Below are 19475 nucleotides of genomic sequence, written 5' to 3' on the forward strand. Positions count from 1 at the left end.
ACGTTACGGTCTTCACCGCCACCCCGTCAGCCGACATGTGACCGATTCTATGGATACCCTGGATTACTGTGATTAACTACCACCACGCACGAAATGCAAAGCATGCGATACAAGGAACAATAGAGAGGCTAGTGCAAATTCCGGACATACCTTGGCTACTTGAAGCGCGTTTATTCTATCTAACGGTGGCTCGGTTTGCAGGGCGGCAACGTCTCTGCGCACTCATGGAGTATGAACCCGTTATCTTCAGTCAACATAATTATCGTGACAATTCAGACCCTGCATCTCGTGTACGGTACTCCGTAGAATAGATAGGAAATACAACTGCAACTGGATTGATCGCAGAGCGCAACGCTTCTTTTCCTCGAACCCCTCTCCCGCCCTTTATATTGCTGTGGGTCCTCCGATGGAGGTCCTGAGAAGTCGGTGAGCCTACGGGAGTAGATCACCTGGCTTAAAGGCTTCCCAGAATGCTAGACCTCGCCATATTGCTTTTTGGGTACCCTTGGGTTTACCCGGAAACCCGCCAAGAACCAACAACCTCATATATTACAGAAATACATACGAAATATTGGATCTGTCATAGGAATATATATGTAATTTGCGTATATATTACCGTCATTTATTTCTCTTGGCGGGTTTTTGGGTTGGGGGTCGGAACCCAACCCGCGATTTGAGGTCTACGAAATGCCTATGATCTCTGATTGGAGAGACCCACATCACCCGGTCAAAATCCCTTCCTCGTCTTGGCAGGTTGCTTTGAAAGTGCGTGCTTACGGGCTGATCTTAACCTCCGCCTGTTGGAGCGATCGACTCGTCTCTACTAGCAAGAAAAGATGAACCGGTCCCGAAAATTTGTCCTTGCCTGCAGACGACACTTCATGAGAAGTCTAAATTGGCCCTGTAGTGGCATTGAGTCAGACAAAGCTTGAGTGCGTTTGTGATAGTCCAGTACATCGCTCTGATGGCGCCCAGACATGCAAAGACAGTCAGCCCGGTGGGATTCGGATTGTCTGATGGGTTGTAAGAGCCAGACACATCGATCTCGAAATAATATGGGGTCACTTTAGTTGGAAAGCTGACAAGCATTAGACTGACGGCTGCACCTAATAAGGCCAGATAACGCTGGCGATCCTCGGTTCTCTTCAACTCAACGGTGTTAAATCATATAGGACCCCTGGATTGTCAGAAAACACTGCAAATGATTGATACGCAACCGAAAAAAGAAAAAAAAAAAAAAAAAAAACCCGTCTATCTCTAACTCTCGTGGGAGGAGGCATCTCTGAGTCAGAACCGTTGAATCCCTTCCCTGTTCGATAGGAGAAAGTACCGATGAATAGGATTGCACTATTGGATTGCTTTGACAGGGGTCCTCACGCCTTGTGAGACGAACCGTATCTCCCGGTCAACGACCGTGCGGCAACATACTTTCCCCCGCCGTTCATCATAACGTCTTTTTAATGACTGCTTTTTCCTAACTGAGCTTCGAGACATCTGGTACCGGGAACCTGCTCCCTGAAGCCAGACTTTAGCAATTCAGGAGACAATGCAGGCTGAACTGAAGCAAGAAGTCGAGGAGAAAGCGGTGAGCTGCAGCTACATTGGATGTTGTGAATATCACTAATTTAATCACAGCGGGCTTTCAACCGAGCTCTGGATGAACTGCATAACGACCGGGAAACTCGGGAAAATGTGACCGAATCTGTGGTAACTGATATTCTTCATAACATTAGATCAATTCCCAGACTAAACGTTCTCTAGCTCGAGTTGATTAACGTGGTTTGGCCGATATCAGCACAAGGAGGGCATGATTCGACCAACCTTCGCCAGGTTATCCGTTATGTCTCAAACCTACTTCGCCACGGCGACGAGGACGAGTTGCTGCCATCCCGCTCGATCACCTCGTCTACGTACAATAGCGTTGATATGCCATCGCCCGCTTATCCATCATATATGGAGAGAGATGGCGCGGAGCACGCGACCGCACGCGCAAAGAGCCCTCTAGATCGAGTGGATGGTCTTCAGACGGGCCAAGTGGAGACAGATTTCCTGAACATGGCTGTTTCACCTAGCGACCTTGCGGCTATCTTTCCAGAAGACTTCTATGGAAATATTCTTATTGACAATCTAAACTTGGCGCCTCAGAACTCCCAACCGCAGGGCTTCGGGACATTGATGGCAATGGCTGACAATATGGAAGACTCGGGTCTGGACTCACTTACGCCAAGGGATGATCTTTCGCTGCTATCACAGTTGACTCCTCCGCTGGATATCAGTATGAGCACGGACTTACAACCATATACGTCGTCTGAGTTCTGGGAGACATGGTTGGCTGAGTTAGTTCCAATGGGCTGTCCTGACTTGCCCGCAGGTCTGGGGACTTCCATTGCAGACCTGAGCAATGACTTTTCCCAAAGCTTGAATGGGCTGGTGTCTGTCACACCTGACCTGTATGATCATCTTGATGAGAGCGAGGTCTCCGCAGGACTATCTGCTTCCAGTGCTTCAACGTCAACCAGAATTGCGACCAATGTGGACGACATTGCCACTGGCCCAGAGGACAAGGATTCGGAGCCTGAGTTGTTTGAGCAGATATCCAGATTGGATAGCTTTCCAACCGCATAGGCTACGTTCGAGGGGGGTTACGTCCTGGCTCTACTCCGAGAGTTGATGGGCGCTGACCAGCCGATCGGGGAGGCGACAGTGGAGTACTTTGCATGCAAGTTGGCGGCAATACAAAAACACTCCTGAAACTTGCATAGGGAGATGCGCGGAGCTTTGAGGATTGAGGGAGTGCCCACACTGCTCCTGCTTTATCGATAATGGTTGACGAAAATAATAATTACTGGTTTGTGGAAATCCAACCCCAAGCAAACCGTATGATTCATTACGGGTGCAGAAGCACTGCGCTCCCGGAATACTACAAGGCCTGCGCTAGTTGCCGCAGGATTGGGGGATACGCCACTCGACTACTGTATCAAGGAAGGAAGATAGCACCGCAGTGAGATATCCAAGATCAAGGCATATCAAGGGGAGCCGTCGATGGGTCCGGGTACGTTGGATTACCTGCTGGTGAATGGAGGATGTTGAGGAATCAGTACCTGCCGGTTACTGGTTGAGCCTTGCCCGCGATATTCTGCATGATTTCAATGTCAGCAAGCAGCAATTGCTTGCTTCGTCTTAGCTGTTCAGCTGGTAAATCGGGCCGAAAGATGGAACTGTCTAATAGGGTCTGCTCGGGTGTTGAAGACATGGCTGATGAAGAGAGGTTGAAGCTAGATTGGACATTCGTGCCACCTGGTCCCAAAAAAAGGACCATCATGTAGCGCGATATTCCTCAGGGTTTAGGCAGGCCACAGATTCTACTATTCTGGCCAAGGACAATAGAAGGAGAAGAACGACAGGATAGCTACGATACACAACTCCGAAAGAGCAAACATCCAACGAAGCAACTAGCCTACGGCGGGAAAAAGAAAGGGGGGCAGAGAGAGATAGAAAGAAAGTAAGAGAAAAAGCTCTGCCTAAAAAAGCCCAGAAGGCTATACAGCAAGACAAGGAAAATCAAGCAGATCTAGAGACTCCACTGGCTCAGTTCCAGCCTACCGAGATCCTTCCGTAGGAACCACCATGCTGCAGTACTGGCTCCAAAATCGGATGCAGACACGCAAAGTGCTCCAGAGAACTTGGCGTTGAGAGTTATGGGCGTTGTTATGACGTTGCGTGGCATCAAGGCCTCCATTCCCACTCTATCAGGTAACCCTGAAGGGGGCGGGGAGACGGGCAGCGCGACTGTGGTAACTGCATGGGGTAGTGTGGTATTGGGGAAAACAAAGGTCTCACGCAATGCACCCTTCCCACAGGACTAATCTGAAAATGGGTTTGAGAAGATAAATGGTAATAGACTGGTCACGAACTTGTTCCGTCGCAAGGCAGCGCTAACTGCGATTCAGCTTCCATGTCACACAAGGATATGCCGATCACCCTGTGACGGAATAGCCTAAACACACGCTGGAGCTTCGATGGGCACAGAGTACAGCATCGGTTGAGGATATTCAGCAGGGGGAGGGGCGGGGACAGACACCTCGCGTCTCACTCGCGGACGTGGAGACCCACTTCACCCAACCCAGAGAAGTATCTCTGATCAACTGCACAGCTGATTTGTCCAACCGCCAACGCCGCAGACGGTCGGATGAGTCTATTGTGGGAGTTCCTTTTGACAACTGATCCCTTTCCCTCGGGATCAACAGAGCAGATTGCTCTCGCTCTCCAGCAGCTGGTATATTAGCGCGGTACAAGACAGTAATTTCCGGGCGATGTAACGCAGGACTGTCCCATTGCTATCCTCCCCGCTTGGGATGACCAATGTTCTACTATATTCTCGAAGAACAGATCTGACCGACGGGCTTTGTTGTGAGGGTCGAAAACCTCTCCTGGATGCACCTAACTCTCTGTGCAGGCACTGATTTTCCTTCTCTTGACTCATGTGTTCTTCCAGCTTATCATAGCTCTCCGTCAGCTCGAAGTCTCGTAGGACATTGCACGGTAGCGCATTATAGATAAAACTTACCCAACTTTAGTTTCAAGACTGGATAAATACGGATCAGCACCTCTCTAAGGGCAATGGCAGCTGTGTTTGGAATGCTATGGGACGGGGCTTATTCGCAGGTCAATGGCCTGGGACTGCTTTCACACGAGCTCCAAATAAGCGCTAACGCCGACACCATGGTTCTAGGCATGGACCGACCAGGAGCTGAGTGTAACCTTGACAGTCCTGTGGCAGTATAATGTGATCGACGTTGGAAGTTGTCAAATCAAGTGCAATCAGGTTAACTAGCCTGCACGCGGCCCGTAACGATTGGGGCTGAAATCCCTGGCTTGCGTTTCCCAGATATCAGAATACGGAAAATTCGTCGATGGATGCGATAAAGGAACCCTTGGTGCAAGCAGGTGAAACAGTAAAATAATACAGGCTATCTAAAATATGACCTTCATCCTTTTACGGCATCCTAAAGAAGAACCCAGTGATACTCTCGTACTAAAACCCGCAAGAGATGTCTCAGCAAATGCAATGGATCCAGGATTCTTCTGGCATCGATGGGTTTGTCCGAAAAATACTCTCAGCCCGCGTAGAGCATTCGGCTCCCGCCCGTCCCTTGACCTTATGTTCATCCGAAAACATTCATTCGCGTGATCGAAGTAAAGACATTCACTACCGGATCTGCGGGCGGCATGTTTGAGGTTGCCGCAGGTATACTCCATGCGCGGAAAGAGAGGAGAGACGGCGACTCAGCCGGAGGTATAATATTGGACGACCGTAAAATGCATTCCATACCAACCGATGGGGGCTGAGAGCATGATAGGGGCATACGTAACTAAGATATCTTCGGATTGCGTAAGCGTAAATAGGATGCTGGCCGATTCCAAGTCTGCAATTCAGGAATCATATAAAAAGAAGGTAACAGTGAACCGCCAGGGGTTTCTGTCAGGGTAATGTCTTGTCGCTGCGCTGCAGATTAGCCGTCCTCATGTTAAGCCACTCCTTGTCTTTGAAATGAGTTACCGATCCCGGGGGCAAGCAGGTGGGCAAATTGAAGATCTCGAAAGATCAGCTAGAGATTGACCTCTAGCAAAAGTTTTTGCTATGGTCCTCTTCAGTTCCCCTTCGCGGGGAAATTTCAGGTGGGCCACCTGCCGATATGACAACTCTAATCATTCTGGTCGACAGCAGGAATTTTCGTATACGTCCAAGTGACCTCGAAATTCTGCTCCTGTTCGATGCTGTCAAAGACACAATCACCAATGCAATGGACCTTGGTCAAATGAGAGGGTGCTGGCCTGTCAGGGTCACGTCGGTTCCGGACCGCGCCTTCAACTAAAAGGGCAGTTTTGCTCGTTGGGGCAATATGAACTGGTTGCATGGAGTCTGATTGGCAATTCGACCCCAAATAGGGAAAACATCAAATTTTCTGTAGTCCTGTTGACATTTGACCGCTCTGGGCGAGGAACTAGCCCACGGCGTTTTGACCGGCAGAAAACTCACTCTGTCGTGCAACGAACGTGGATGTTTTTTTTTTTCCTAAACTTTGTCTATTACCTGTGTGTCTCGCCCATTGACCAGCTGCGCGGTCCCACGGCACCGTTCCTCTGCCTATGCCCACGCGTATGGTTTCCTCCCAGTCGGCCCATTCTGGATTGACGGCCTCAAAGTAACCAGCGAATGCCTGGACATGCAGGGTCAATCCAATGGGATATGGGGGTTCTGCCCTTCTTATAACGGTCATCATGTGCACCTGAGCATTTTGTTGGATAAATCGCACTCAGAAATGGCTGGATACAGTACCGTGCGCGGCACTTGATGACATTTCAAGCTTTCTCGATAGGAGATCCCGCAACCATGAGGTAACCAAGCGGAATGGACGAAACGGGTATTCACGTGCCCGGTGGGTCTGAAGTGGGCAAATTGTCCGACAAGAACACCAATTTAAGGTCTCGTGATCAGCTCTACGGTAGTGACCAGGTAGGGTTGTGCTGTGCTCGACTGAAGACACGAGATTCCCCACCAGTGGTCGCTGGTGCTTGTAGATAAATTTGAGACACAGAATGCCCGATCAGGTTGGGAGATTCTCAGTACACGTCGAAACTTGAATCTCCAGTTCTGCTTTTTCTTTAACCAGCAGCAGACTTCAATTCCACATTAAAGAGGTTCCGACCAAGCTGGACGCGATTTTGCGCCCTTCAATTCATGTTGGTAGCCCTTTAAGCTGTCTGATCCAGGTCTTATTTAAGGCCTAGTGGGGAGCTGGATGACCTGCATACTAAGAGCAGGACAATGTGGCGGATGAGAAAAAGGGAGAGAAAGAGTAGGAATAAGTCAAGAGATGGTGGTGATATGGGAAGAATGAGGGAGCGTTCACCGAGGAGACGTGGTCAAGTTGCCATACCGTCTTTCTTAAGAGCGGTTGCATACCCTGATACTCTGTAGGGCATCTGTTCAGCATTTGCCCAGGCGGGCAATGTCTTTTTTGCCGCCCTCCGGCCGATCTTGGTCAGCCGTTGTTCCATTGGGCTACCAATATTAACGTAATAAACGATCGCGCGGCCTATCCCGTAATGCCACATACAAGCTGCTCTTCTAATACTTGTTATATGTTAATGGTGACAAGCCCTTGAAGGCTCTTCTCAGCATATAGCTTTATCCTTGGATTAGCCTATAAGTTATTCTCGCCAAGTTTATCAAAACTAGTCGTATATATATACTGTCTATTATAGATTACAATCGAAATACACCTAATCTATTTAGCGGCTTCGTCATATGACGTAAATATTCCGGGAAGTCAGAGGAATCATTATTAGATACCACTAAAATATGTACGTTTATAACCAAGTCTTGTAGTCTTCATATAGCTGAAATAACCCAAATAGAATCTTATAGAAAGAAATCTTGTATATGACAATTGGGACGGGTGGCCGACCGTGAGAGCCACACGGTTGTTGGTTACGTTAGTCTATACTCGGGAAGGCCCGGGACTATGTGCAAGGTGTTCAACTTGATGCCCGCCTGAAGAATCCGCACGCGCACCAAACGAATGATACGCTCTCAAGTTTCGGCTTCTGACGTACGTAAAGAAACGAGCTCAGCACGTGAATACAGTGACATCTGTATGTGCGGTTAACCTAGATAAATAGGGAAGCGAACACCGTTCAGAGAAAAAGGTTGCGCGTGGCCATAGTCTGCAGGCATGTAGGGTCAATGGTGTTGTATATATATGGCCCAAACCGTATAGAAATGTATTGGGAAGAAGTGGGTTTTGACTATTCCACAAGACAAATACAAAGCAATGACGCGCCAACCATGAACACAACCAGGCAGCTTTATGAGGTAAATTCACACCAGGTACTGATGTAGGAAATGGGGCAATTGGTCACAGCTGGACGAGCAAAAGCGCAGCTGCGGCGGTATGTCGTCCCCACCTTGGAGAACCCTCGCGGAGAGTTCTACCAGCATGTCTCCGTCACGGCTCGTGCCTACTGCCTCGTGCGACCGGAGACACGGTATGCTGACCGCCACAGCCGATCGATCTCGTCAGATGTAGTTGATGCCCGAGGCGATGCTCTATGTTCACTTCCGATTCCTGCTCCTGCTCCTAAGAAGGTTTGGATATCAGAGGGCTTCGATGACGGCACGGGGGGCATGCTCTTACCGGGGGAATTACCCCAGCCTTCAACAAGCCCACGCGTCAAACACATGTGGCTCCCACGTTTGGCTGAGAACTGGGGGGTCAATTTTAGAGCCCGGGTCGACGGTGCGGTCTGATTCTGGTTCTGGTGACTGGCCACGCGTGTACGGGTCCGTCGCCTCATCATCGGTATCGCTACCGCGCTCGGGTCGTCCAAATGATGCTCGGAAGGGGTGGGGGTGCTGATCGAGATAGGACTGGGCCAAGCCTTCCGCTGGCTATGATCCTTTCTCTGGGGGATGCGACGCCTGAGCCGCGATGGGGGTTTGCTATTTGGACGGCGGTGCCGTCGGATGTCCTTCTCCAGCAGTCGATGTTTGGTCCGCAAAGACTCTCTCGTTCTGGGTTTGCGTTCGATGGAATATATTCTTGCCCTCTCCGGCCATGTTAAATGGAGATGACGAGCTACCCATGATGGGTAGTCACGTTCCTCGCCGGGAGTCCAGGCCCGGTAGTGTCTCTTGGGCATGGGGAGCAAGAGTGAAATGACAAACGTGGTCTAACTTGGAGAACAGCGCTGGTAAAGACAGGCGGAAAAGTGAAAGATCGAGGTAGGCGTATTGCCCGCTGTGCGGAATATGTACAGCACTGCGAGGCTACAAGAAAGAGGAGGGACACCGTGATCTACTTGATGTGGAGGATCTTTTGCCCTAGCAATGTTTCCTGGTAAACGAGCGTCGCCCCATCCATGCAACAATTCCCATTAACTTACCCAAGCAGCTCACCGCTCGACTTGCCCTGTGGCCCAGGGTTGTCCAAGTTTCACAGGCCAATACCACTTTATGCGATGGTGTCAACGAGGGCAGAGAGCCTCGAACCACGGGCCAGGTGGGTCAGTTTCAGAGACCAGACTAAACACGCTGTGATAAATAGATCAGGCCGAATAAGGTTAACCTAGACATTTGACCGCTCTGGCCGGGGAAATACCCCATGGTGCTTGGGTCCGCTGCAAAACACGATGTTGCAGATCTTAACCATCAGTGTCACTGGTTCGATTATGGTGACACAGGATCATGTAGGCAGATAATGCCAACTGACAGTTGTCACTAGCTTTCTTTGACTAAGATTACTGAGGGATCCCGCCATCACAGATGGCGCGCTTTATTCTTGTCAGCCAGGTCTCTTGCTGGCTGTGACTCCGACCAATTCTCCCTTCAGCACGGCACTCTACGGCACACTTGTACCATTCCACACTGCTCTGCTGTTAGCTCGGGTACCATTGATCAATGCCAAAAGTCACAACCAGGCCGCGGGCGGGCGTTCGCGCAACCACCCAGAAGACCGAGAATCACAGTGGTGTTTCCGACGCAGGATCCATCCAAAGAGAGGAGCCCATCGTGCGGCCTCCCCAGCAGCCTCCGCGCTCCCTTAGACGTCCATACATGGTAAGCCTCCATGCACAGTTGCTGGGGCCTGTTGTTTAGCTGACTTCACTCCCCCATTAGCGGCCACAGATATCCGGTTCTGGTTCTCGAGACGTTCCTTCTGCCAGCTCACTGGAGACCCACGAGGCCTGTCTGGCTACGGTCGAAACACTGGAGCGGGAAAATGAAGCATTGCGGAGGGACAAGAAAACCCTGTCGGAGCGCCTTGAAAGCGCTGAAAGTGCAAAGCAGGAATTGTTGAGTAACCAGCATCGGTGCAGACAAGAATTCTCTGAGCGGCAGGCGGCTCAACAACTGGTGGATGAAATGCAGCATACCGTTGCAGGTTGGCACCAGCGGCTTCGGAGCCCGGCTGGCTTACCAGAACGTGTGGATCCAGCCGCCTGGACTACTGCCCTACCGGCAACGACAGCGGTACCGGACATGTGGCCTACTCAGGAGGATGAAGGGGGTGCATTTGGCGATGATCATGATATGGTACCCGACTCTGGTAACTTCGGGCAACTTTTCCAGTTGTAGTTGCTCTGCCATAGAAATGGATTATCTTCTGAGATGCACACAAGTATACCGATCGACAACCATAGTACAGACTGTGTCACGCAGTGCACATCAGCTCCCGCTAAAGCTGGCTAAGGGCACTCTAGACACGGAGAATTGCCTCTGCGTTGGCATATTGATGCTGGATCGAGAGCGGCACTCTCGAACCTCGTATAGATGAGCAATTAGTTGTGAAATTCTCGACGGAGCCATTACGTTGTCAGCATTCTGGAGGAAGGGAACAGCTATTGACGCAGCGTCCAGCATCTACAGTCATGGACCTGAGATCTCTCCTATTCCTTCTGTCTCGATCCCGCGCAAGGAGAGACCAACTAAACGTTCTGCAAGACATGAGCTACTGGAGATCATATTGATCGGCCATCAGATTGCGCTAGCTTGGCGGAGAACCATGGCCCTGGGGACGACCCACGTGCGGCTTCAGAATGTCAAGAACAAAAACAGGGGGATAAAGGAAAGGAAAACCCATATTCGCTGCAAGGCACCTTGGAAGAGAGTTAGCGACAGTGAAAACCGCCAAGAAGACGAGAACTGGTTCTTCTGCACATGTCTCAAAATCTTCGACGATCTTGCGGCCGTGGCGGTTGAGATATCCTATGATCTAAACATGCAGCCCGAATCCGAGCCCGAAATCAGCCCGGTGGGAATCTGATGCATCGTCCTGGGATATACAAGCCGCAGGAGGGCCTGCCCGACTCATGGAGGGAAGCTCGAGCCAGTGAAGATTGGGACTATCGCATTCACCTTCCGGATATATGTGTCCCATTATCATAGTGGATCCTGAGTTTTGAAGTTGCATTGTTTTCACGTGACTATTTTTATTCGCATGTTCATTGTGTCTTGCCAATAAAGCTAGGCCTTCGTTGGGAATGTATTTGGTAGACGTGGTAAAACCTGCTCACGGGAGCAGGCCAGTGGAGCTGCGCGAGACCACAGAGAGAAAAAAACGTTCTATCTATTGCAGCCGTATAATCGGAATTTTTATTATTAAGTTTCTGAAAGGGTGGCCTTTCTAGTAACTATATCACAAATGGCACGGATAGAAAGGCGCCGTTCCCCCACCGGCCTGCACGCCCAAACCCTCCATGTGAAAGTTCCATACATTATAATCATTGAGGTAGCACGCATCGCCATCGTAGCAGCGAGAGTCGATGACTGTGTCCGTCAGGTAGTATTAGCTCTCCAAGATAGATACCTGCTCAATCGGAACAGCTTCTGAAGCAGCCATACGCGGGCTGTTGGGTGGCGTCTTCGGGTGGAAGTCGGCAAGTATATTCTCGGAGTCTGCTTCTAGCTATTAGTGAATGATGTTCTGGATGTTGTCTCTCGTGCATACCCATGTTTCCGCAAGCAGCATGCGGTTCTGACATAAGCAAATGTGCACGTGCCTTGCATTCCCCTTCGCTTGCATGAAGCATGGCCATAGAACCACGTATGGCTTGAAGAGTGCTTGCCAGTTGATGTGGATCCAGAAGGAACGAGGGGCTGCCGATTGAAAGCGGGCTTTTGACAGCCGTCTGACAACAGGTTCCTTTAGGCACACAGCTTGAAGGTTTTTCATGTGCTGCATTGTTCTCACGCATTATTGAAATGTGTTGGGATAGATTGCCAGGAGTTGTTAATAGGTATATCGCTGAAGACCCCAACTGTTCAGGCGACAATATAGGCACGAAGGCGGTGAAGTTAGAGTAAGTGCTGGCGAGTGAGGAGAGGAGCTCAGACAGCCCTTTTAATGCTGTCCTGTGTGTGCTTTTGCCCTGATAGCGTACGCCAGTGGTCATCATTGCCGTATTAGGCTTTACCCAACTTACTCAACAAGCATTGGGTTATCCAAGAGAGACAGTAGCTGACACCAACTGAGCACTGTTTGGGAATAAATGTTCTGCTATCTTGCGTATCTTCCCATTGAGAAGGGGCAGATCGTGTACTATGCCTGTTCTAAATAGTTATGAGGTTTGCGCGAGAACAGCGGCGCTGGAAATCCAGCCGCTTCAAGAACCATGAGCAGACACCAAAAAACAAGCAGACCTACCACCAGCTGGGTTTCCACACGGTGAGCCACAAGTTGCCCACCTTCGTAAAACATAAGATATACAACCTCTGGAATCGACGATCCGAAAATGCCTCGACCTTGCATTCTACGGTGATGATGGAAATCTGATCGCCTGAGCAACACACGGCCTGGGATGCCGTCCTTGATGTTCGGGGGTCACATCTGCTAAAATATTTAAGTCCACGTTTCGTCAATAACATGCTTTTCGCTTCTTCTTGTGTCTTTGATTTTGCCATACACTTGGACTGATCTTTCCAATTTCAACTTGTGTTTTCCAGGCTCAACTGTTATTCCAACATGCGCGGAAGTAGCCCACCCCGGTATACGCGGCTACAGGCTCTGCGGACCACGTTAGGACTTCAGGCTTCGCACCCTGTCCAGATAGGTGCCTATAGCCACGCCGCGGTGGCAAAAGAACATGGAATTGCAGAGCATAAGGATCTGAATCCAGGGGTCGTAGATCAGTCTAGTGGAAGCGCCAACCCGTTGGCGGACGACAGCGAGGGCAGTGCCCCAGGGCAAGCCTTTGCTCTTCTAAATGAGTACAGTTTCTCAGATCGCCGACTCTGCTTCAAAGAATTAAGCATCACGAGCTGACACCATATCCAGGCTGTCTGAACGGGTGGAGTAAGTGTACGTCCCCATTCTATCTACAAGGCTGACGCAGATCAGCGCTTTAGAGACCAGCATGCGGGAACAGAAGCAGTGGAATTGGGATATTGGGGAGACTCTGGACAAACTCCAAAAGTCCTCGTTTGGTAGCGGCGCCACAAATGTTACAACGCGCGGCAAGGACACCAGCTTCTGACACAAAGAATATCCACCGACGCTGGAGAGACGGTCGATAAAACGTGAGATCTGTTCTCGTCTTAATACGTGGTTTAGTTGTAACGTCGCATCATGGGCTAGTTCGGGATAAGACTGGTAAAGATAAATAGGAGATGCCCCAAAAAGGACCATCACTCAGGAGGATCTTGGAACTAGATAGATCAACTTTCAATGAACTGGATGATATTGCAACAAATACCCGGCTAGGTTTCTACCAGCTCTAATTTTCCGACAACTGTAATAATACAGCATGCAGACCAAGTTCAAGAAAATGTTTCAACTCCAGCATCTGTGGCATGGCTAGCTGTAGAGATAAGATCATGATCACAACCCGAGGGAAAATACCCGCTCCTGCGACCGACATTCGAGGTGGAGCTGGGGGATGGGGGACGTGCGCCAAGAACCAGCCCGTGCCTGTGGCTGCACCAGGTCGCGGATCAATTTGCGAACTCCCTTCAGCCCCCACTGTTACTGTACGATTTTTCCGCGTGGAACACCAACGTGCCCACATCCCGCGCAAGCCAATGGCATCGGACTGTCGCGTAAATCCACCCTCCGACCGAAAAGTGGTTGTAAGGCGAATATTCCGGCGAGATCGACCTTCCGCTTTACGTGCCATAACTAAATCGTTTTGTAACCCAGGTGGCGGCTGCCTAACAATGAAACAGAATGACCGAGGTGTCACTGGTGTTAAGTCTCTCGTGTCTCACAGCATGGAAGAACTTCTGGATGGCTCTGGCTGGCTTCTCCACTGTTCTAGAACAAAATCCAACACTCCTACTTCCCTTTATGACAGAGCTGTAACCTGACCATTCTACGCTCTTGACTGGACCGCGTTATAGCTTGCCATCAAGACCGACAGGCAGATGCAGTCCAACCAGGAGCAGCCGCGGGAGCGAACCACACAAATTTTCGGCCGAACTGGCAGATCCCCGATAGCTTTCAATGCGAGACGAAGGGCGTCCAGATGTCGGCATCACTGAACTCAATTGACCTTGTCATCAATCTGATCACAATCGTGTCGTCTGGAATACATCTACTTCGAGGAACTAAATAGCAGAGCGCTTATCACGGAGACGATCGTTGACCAGCGACAATACTCTTTCGGTGACATCCGGACAATCCTACCCCAAAGATGGGGTTGTGTAATAGATCACGATGGCGAATTAGCCCCTGTGATACCTCGATTGAAATAACTCTCCAGCAACAACCGAATGGGTTCTAAACCACTAGGTCCACCTTTTTAAAGTTCCCTATAATGCAACTGAGATTGGGCTAGAACATACGATGGGTTTCGCTCGATCGCGATCGCATAGTGTCGTGTTGGCCTTCGGTGCCATTCCAGTGCAATAAATGCCAATTCCAAATCATCGTGCCGTATTTCCGTAGTTCAATGGGCGTTTCTTTTTGGTGCGACAAGGCTTTGGCTTTTCTTGGGAGATCGTTCCGGTATTGCCCAAGCCCTATATTACGCGTTGCTCCAGCTCCTTGTTCTTCAGTCTTTGCCTTTGCGAATGGCCAGCTCTTGACTCAAGCTTTCGTGTGAGAACTACTCGGCGTTGTCTCCTGCATCCTAATCTATCTAATAAGCCCTGACAGGGAAACACGTCCGGATCTCTGAAGCTAGGAAATGCTTACCAATAATTGGGTGCTGATGTCCCGGGATGACCTATCAACCTTGGTTATCTGGACCAACCACATTGTACAAAGAGTTGTGACCCGGAAAGCCCTGCCTCTAGTGCCGTTCTCGAAAACTGGCATGACTATCAATTGAACTCGCCATCCCGGGTCCCAGATCTGGTGTTTTTGGGGGGAGGCGAAGTCTGCCTCGTGCCAAGTTTAGTCAGTAACAAACAAGATCTGTACGATACCGAATGCAAAGTTATGTTCATTTCATACACGGGAGAATGTTCGTATTGGCAACTGCAGAGCAGCCTGGTCTGTTGATCCCAGGGTAAAGGGAATAGCTGTGTAGACCACCTTCCACCCTTGGCTGCACTGGATCACTGGCGGCTTTGGCAGTTGGGCAAATCAGCTGCGCAGTTGATGAATTTGACATTGATATTTCGGTGAAGTGGATTTCCATCGTTTCCGCTTCTCAAAAGACAAAAGCTTGTATCACCAACATGTGTCGTGCCTTCTTTCTCCTGTATCTCCCAGCCTTTGAGCCCATCGAAGCACACCGTGGGTATGGGTATTCTGTTGAAGGTGATGGGCACATATTGGTCTCATCATGTTGCCGCTGCCTCACAAGGCCCCAGATCGTGCGAAATGGCCACAGAACCATGGTGCCGACTGATACTACCATATCATGGCAGTTCAAAGCAGTAATGGTAAAATGAGCCCACATGCGAGACGGACGGCGGCCCCGCTGCAGGCCGGCGAGACCGCCTGTCCGTAAAAGATACGAACCTGAAACCTCGAGCAGCTCCAAAGGCTGACTAGCGCAGTGTCAATTTCAGCTAATGTCATTTTCTTTCCTACGAAGTCAGGTCCGGTGACATTGAGCCACAGTGCTGGCCCACTCCGGACTGCTCCCGAAGTTGTCTAATGTTGACCAATCGGATCAATTTACCTACCACAACCTGTATCTCTGTATCCGAGTGAATCGAGCAATTCACGGGTATGTAGGGCCTATTTTAACATAGCCTTTCTGTACAGAGATTACAGAGCTATTTTCGATTGCTAGCGCATTCATGAGCCTACGCGGTGGCTTTGTGACTGTCTTCGTGGAACACGAATGTGCCCACGTCCCGCGCAGGCTGATAGCGTTGAACAATTGCGTAGAAAGCTCCTACCCATCGACAAAAGGATAAAGGCCTTTCTTTTGGTGGAGCTAGCTTTCCGCTTTACCTACCAAAGCAGGGTTCGTATCACGATTGAGGCGGCGACTGACCCCCTGCGAACCCGAACGATCAGGGCGTCAGAGACGCTAATTTTTCACGTCTCACAGGGGGGACGCAGTCACTAGGCAGCTCTAGCTTCCCCACCGTTCCAGGACGATGCAACGCTCGCACTCTCTGCGTCATGAATGTAACCTGATCATTCTACGCTCTTGTCCCGCCCCAATTATAGCGTACTACCAAGACCGACAGGCCGGCGTCCCTCTTCATTCCAGCAATGATCAGCCCTGTGCGGCCGTGGTAGCGGACCACAGCCATTCCATCCCCGATAGCTTTCAACGCGAGACAAAGAGCTTTCAGGTGACAGGGTTACGGAACTTGACTGGCTCTGCCGTCAAGGTAAGCCAAAGTCTTGCCTCTAGCGAGAAAGCTATTGAGGCACCAGACGGCGAGCATTTTATGGAGACGATCATTGGCTATCTTCGATCACATCCGGACGATCCTTCCACAAAGAAGCGTGTTGTAGATCGCGATGGCAAAGCAGCCTGTGACACGATTCAAGGACTGCTCCAGCGACAATAAATGGAGATCTAGACCACCGGGTTCATTTGTTAAAGTTTGGTCTACTGTGACGGGTATAAGTCTAGGACGCACGATAGCTTTCGCTCGATTGCGATCGCATGGAAACGCGTTGGGGTTCGGTGCGGTCCCAGTGCTATGGTAGCCAATTCCAAATCATCGCGCCGTAGTCCCAACAAGCGTGTCCTTTTGGGGCGGCAAGGCTCCGGCGGCATTCGAAAGATCACTCCGCGATCACCCGAAGTACTAATGTTCTGGTTCGCTCCTGTTGCTTGTTCCCTAGTCTTTGCCCTCGCGAATGGGCAGTTCTTGCGCCAAGCTTCCCCGTAGTACTAAAAGTTCGTTGTGGTCTTCTACAACCTCTTCTATACTCAATAAGCCCTGACAGGAAACGTGTCTGGGTCTCTAAAGGCTAGGAAATGCTTATCGATAATTGGTTACCAATCTCCCGGGACAATCTATCAAACCTTGATTATCTGGACCAATCACGCTAGAGGAAGGGGTGTGACCGGAAGATCCGGCCTCCCATGCGGTTCCGGTGATTTACGGTGACTATCAATCGGACTGGCTATTCTGGGATCACAAGTATGGGGCATGCTTTCTCCGAGAGCCCTACCTTGAGGGCGAATGACTCATGGCTTTCGAAGCCCACTTAGTCCAGGCTGGAACATATTCCGCCATACTTACCCAAAATGGAGGATCAGCTAGGCAAGGGTACCTTGCACTGGGAATCGCTGTGGATGGCTCAAATTAGAGGATGCTGGAAATTAACAAGCCGTGTAGCCGCCGTTCGGCATGTCTCAGTTGGGCCATCGAAGACGCCCAATATAACTTTGTTGCCTAATTCGGCTGCTTACGAATGGCGATCTCATTTCTCGCAGTGGCTCCACTCACACGTCGCTCCAGCTATTGCTGAACATACTGATGGAGATTCAGTATGTTCCAATCCGGAACCCTACTCCGTACTTCGCCTGTAGCTAGTATGACTCTAGGTCGCAGGGGTCCCTGGGTGGGTGTAGGTCATGTCCCACCAGCTGCGATCTGGGGGAGTTCCGCTATTCATCCAGGACGACCAAGCTATAGCTGTAGTGTCAGTGGTCAAGTTAGAGTAGAAGGACTCTGATTCATACTTGTCCTTTATAAAGACCCGGGACTGCCATCGGGGTCCATCCTAATATCAAATTGCGCTCGTTTACCACCTCAGTCTTTAGTTACTGTCTTTGGAATAATCGTCCTGCCATTCGAGGAAGGCTCTACCCACTCAGCCTTGTGGAAGCATGTCAAAATCTTCTGCAGCCACAACTAAGCGAAATGAAATGGGGACCGAGGTGTCCGTGTTTCTCCAAGCCACACCAGGAGGCCCGATGTCTGAACCACCACCGCCATATTTCCAGTCTTGGTTCATACCTGGTACCGGTTGTGAGGATCTCAGACAGCACCTCCCGTGCATCTCCGATGGTCTTCCCCAAGGTTCTGGGAAATACGCTGTGGTAGGCGCGCACACCCATTTTCCAACTAGAAGCTGCAAAAGTATCACACTCTGACGGTCCTAGAACTTCGATCAGCCTGTCCCTATGCTAGAGTTTGCGGCCGATAACCCATACCATTTGGTCCCACAGCCGGTAAGAAGCGTTCCTACTCCGCCTCAGCTGGAAACCAGGTGTACTTGCTGGCCTTCTGCTAATCTCAATAGATCCATGACAGCACCCAAGCCCATGAGGACAAGCTAATCCCGAAAGAAAGCAATGACGCAAATCACACGAAATCGGAAGCTCTGTGCCGGAAGACTGGACTTCGGAAGTCGAGTTGCTTCCAAGCCCGGACAAGGAATGGCCAAGCCAAGTATGCAGCGACAAGGAGTCAAAATCTATGCCTACCATGTCCCTTGAGTGAACTGACCACGGGTATGCTGCACATCCCGGTTAGAGATATGTACGCCTGGGTGCACCGCCCGGTCAAGACCCGCCGCCGGGAGGCACTGCAACGGCATAAAAGAATCCCGCGCCCACTTAATTCATTCATACTGTACCGGCTGGCGTACAGTGATCGAGTTAGATACTGGCTCGGCCGGAATGATCACCAGACCATCTCCAGACTCAGCGGACAGAGCTGGAAGATGGAAGCCCCTCACATTCGGAAGGAATACGAGACGCTCGCGGAGATGGAGAAACGGAACCATGCCACGGCGCATCCGGGATATCGCTTTTCGCTGTCGAACAAGTGGGGAAAGCCGCGGACTGCAAAAGGCCATTCTCAGGAGTTGGCGTTGCGTTCGAAGGCGTTCTCCAACTTCGGCCAGGACTCACGGCCTGCCGCTTGGGCCCCTTCGGTGGATAATAATGGCGCTTGTGAACGCTCGACAGGAACTTTTCCTGAGGAAGAGGGAACCCTCGTCCAGAGGTGTTCCTTGAGTCCAGATGGCTTTATACCCCTGGGCAGTGCCGCCTCGGTATGGGAGCAGTGGACGTCTTATCTCCAGACGACCTCTGCCGAGCATGAGTTCGAAGGCACCCAGCCTTCTTTGCCTGTCGCCAGTTGGCAAGCAGAGATACCTGACTCTACTTGCTTTGTTCCTCAACCTGCAGCCTCTGGAATCGATGCTGCCAATAGTCGGTCTGCTTCACTGCCCCTGTCTGTTCCGTATGAGATGTATAGTGTTTGTGGGAAATGGCCTACCGAAGGAAAGTAGTTGGCGCGGACTGCAGGCCAGGAGACAGAAGACAAGATTTCGGCAGCGTCTTCTATCATCCATAGTTCTGTCATTTGTGTGCGATTGCCTCGGACGCGAGGGTCTTGTACATAGCCATATTCGGTTGTCTCGTATCCTTCATGTATGAGAGAGAAATTCATGCATGGGCAATGAGCAATAGCTTCCTAGGCAGGATAGTAGGAGACCATGTCTGCGCCTAGGGCAATATCGCCCTTCTTCCTGCAGATGACTGATTCAGAGTGACCATTCGAGAAGGCATAGCCCAGAGGTTGAAAGCTGCAGAAA

The 19475-nt window shown here is 50.5% G+C and overlaps 12 protein-coding genes across 12 annotated transcripts; 8 read left to right on the forward strand and 4 right to left on the reverse strand.

Moving 5' to 3' along the window:
* Positions 1-101: 101 nt before the first annotated feature.
* BDQ94DRAFT_154782 (uncharacterized protein) lies at positions 102-311 on the forward strand (the record flags this gene model as incomplete). The annotated part of the gene is made up of 1 exon (XM_026768350.1): positions 102-311. A coding segment is annotated over one exon (210 nt), but the record flags the coding sequence as incomplete, so codon positions are not given.
* A 1235-nt stretch (positions 312-1546) lies between these two features.
* Positions 1547-2812, forward strand: BDQ94DRAFT_185662 (uncharacterized protein; the record flags this gene model as incomplete). The annotated part of the gene is made up of 2 exons (XM_026774943.1): positions 1547-1585; positions 1762-2812. The coding sequence occupies 2 exons, from the start codon at positions 1547-1549 to the stop codon at positions 2623-2625; spliced, it is 903 nt and encodes a 300-aa protein (XP_026619951.1). The 3' UTR covers positions 2626-2812.
* Positions 2612-3268, forward strand: BDQ94DRAFT_154785 (uncharacterized protein). Its single transcript, XM_026768351.1, has one exon. The coding sequence runs from the start codon at positions 2823-2825 to the stop codon at positions 3003-3005; it is 183 nt and encodes a 60-aa protein (XP_026619952.1). The 5' UTR covers positions 2612-2822; the 3' UTR covers positions 3006-3268.
* Positions 3269-6918: 3650 nt separating this feature from the next.
* Positions 6919-7275, reverse strand: BDQ94DRAFT_154787 (uncharacterized protein). The gene has a single exon (XM_026768352.1). The coding sequence runs from the start codon at positions 7117-7119 to the stop codon at positions 6928-6930; it is 192 nt and encodes a 63-aa protein (XP_026619953.1). The 5' UTR covers positions 7120-7275; the 3' UTR covers positions 6919-6927.
* Positions 7276-7945: 670 nt separating this feature from the next.
* BDQ94DRAFT_185666 (uncharacterized protein) lies at positions 7946-8788 on the reverse strand. Its single transcript, XM_026774944.1, has one exon. It carries the CDS (start codon positions 8704-8706, stop codon positions 8026-8028), a length of 681 nt encoding a protein of 226 aa, XP_026619954.1. The 5' UTR covers positions 8707-8788; the 3' UTR covers positions 7946-8025.
* Positions 8789-9433: 645 nt separating this feature from the next.
* Positions 9434-10141, forward strand: BDQ94DRAFT_185668 (uncharacterized protein; the record flags this gene model as incomplete). Its single annotated transcript, XM_026774945.1, has 2 exons — positions 9434-9622; positions 9683-10141. The coding sequence occupies exons 1-2, from the start codon at positions 9464-9466 to the stop codon at positions 10139-10141; spliced, it is 618 nt and encodes a 205-aa protein (XP_026619955.1). The 5' UTR covers positions 9434-9463.
* A 1210-nt stretch (positions 10142-11351) lies between these two features.
* Positions 11352-11760, reverse strand: BDQ94DRAFT_164051 (uncharacterized protein; the record flags this gene model as incomplete). Its single annotated transcript, XM_026769891.1, has 2 exons — positions 11352-11464; positions 11514-11760. 2 exons carry the CDS (start codon positions 11758-11760, stop codon positions 11352-11354), a joined length of 360 nt encoding a protein of 119 aa, XP_026619956.1.
* A 767-nt stretch (positions 11761-12527) lies between these two features.
* Positions 12528-13038, forward strand: BDQ94DRAFT_164052 (uncharacterized protein; the record flags this gene model as incomplete). The annotated part of the gene is made up of 2 exons (XM_026769892.1): positions 12528-12777; positions 12863-13038. 2 exons carry the CDS (start codon positions 12528-12530, stop codon positions 13036-13038), a joined length of 426 nt encoding a protein of 141 aa, XP_026619957.1.
* Positions 13039-16060: 3022 nt separating this feature from the next.
* On the forward strand, positions 16061-16483 carry BDQ94DRAFT_176038 (uncharacterized protein; the record flags this gene model as incomplete). Its single annotated transcript, XM_026772605.1, has 1 exon — positions 16061-16483. One exon carries the CDS (start codon positions 16061-16063, stop codon positions 16481-16483), a length of 423 nt encoding a protein of 140 aa, XP_026619958.1.
* BDQ94DRAFT_154789 (uncharacterized protein) lies at positions 16460-16738 on the reverse strand. The gene has a single exon (XM_026768353.1). It carries the CDS (start codon positions 16693-16695, stop codon positions 16525-16527), a length of 171 nt encoding a protein of 56 aa, XP_026619959.1. The 5' UTR covers positions 16696-16738; the 3' UTR covers positions 16460-16524.
* A 663-nt stretch (positions 16739-17401) lies between these two features.
* Positions 17402-17622, forward strand: BDQ94DRAFT_154791 (uncharacterized protein). Its single transcript, XM_026768354.1, has one exon. It carries the CDS (start codon positions 17418-17420, stop codon positions 17601-17603), a length of 186 nt encoding a protein of 61 aa, XP_026619960.1. The 5' UTR covers positions 17402-17417; the 3' UTR covers positions 17604-17622.
* A 222-nt stretch (positions 17623-17844) lies between these two features.
* On the forward strand, positions 17845-19169 carry BDQ94DRAFT_176039 (HMG-box domain-containing protein; the record flags this gene model as incomplete). The annotated part of the gene is made up of 3 exons (XM_026772606.1): positions 17845-17970; positions 18034-18102; positions 18174-19169. The coding sequence occupies 3 exons, from the start codon at positions 17845-17847 to the stop codon at positions 19167-19169; spliced, it is 1191 nt and encodes a 396-aa protein (XP_026619961.1).
* Between the last annotated feature and the right edge of the window lie 306 nt (positions 19170-19475).

The sequence above is a fragment of the Aspergillus welwitschiae genome, assembly GCF_003344945.1.
Source record: "Aspergillus welwitschiae strain CBS 139.54b unplaced genomic scaffold BDQ94scaffold_77, whole genome shotgun sequence".
Taxonomy (NCBI): Eukaryota; Fungi; Ascomycota; class Eurotiomycetes; order Eurotiales; family Aspergillaceae; genus Aspergillus; species Aspergillus welwitschiae.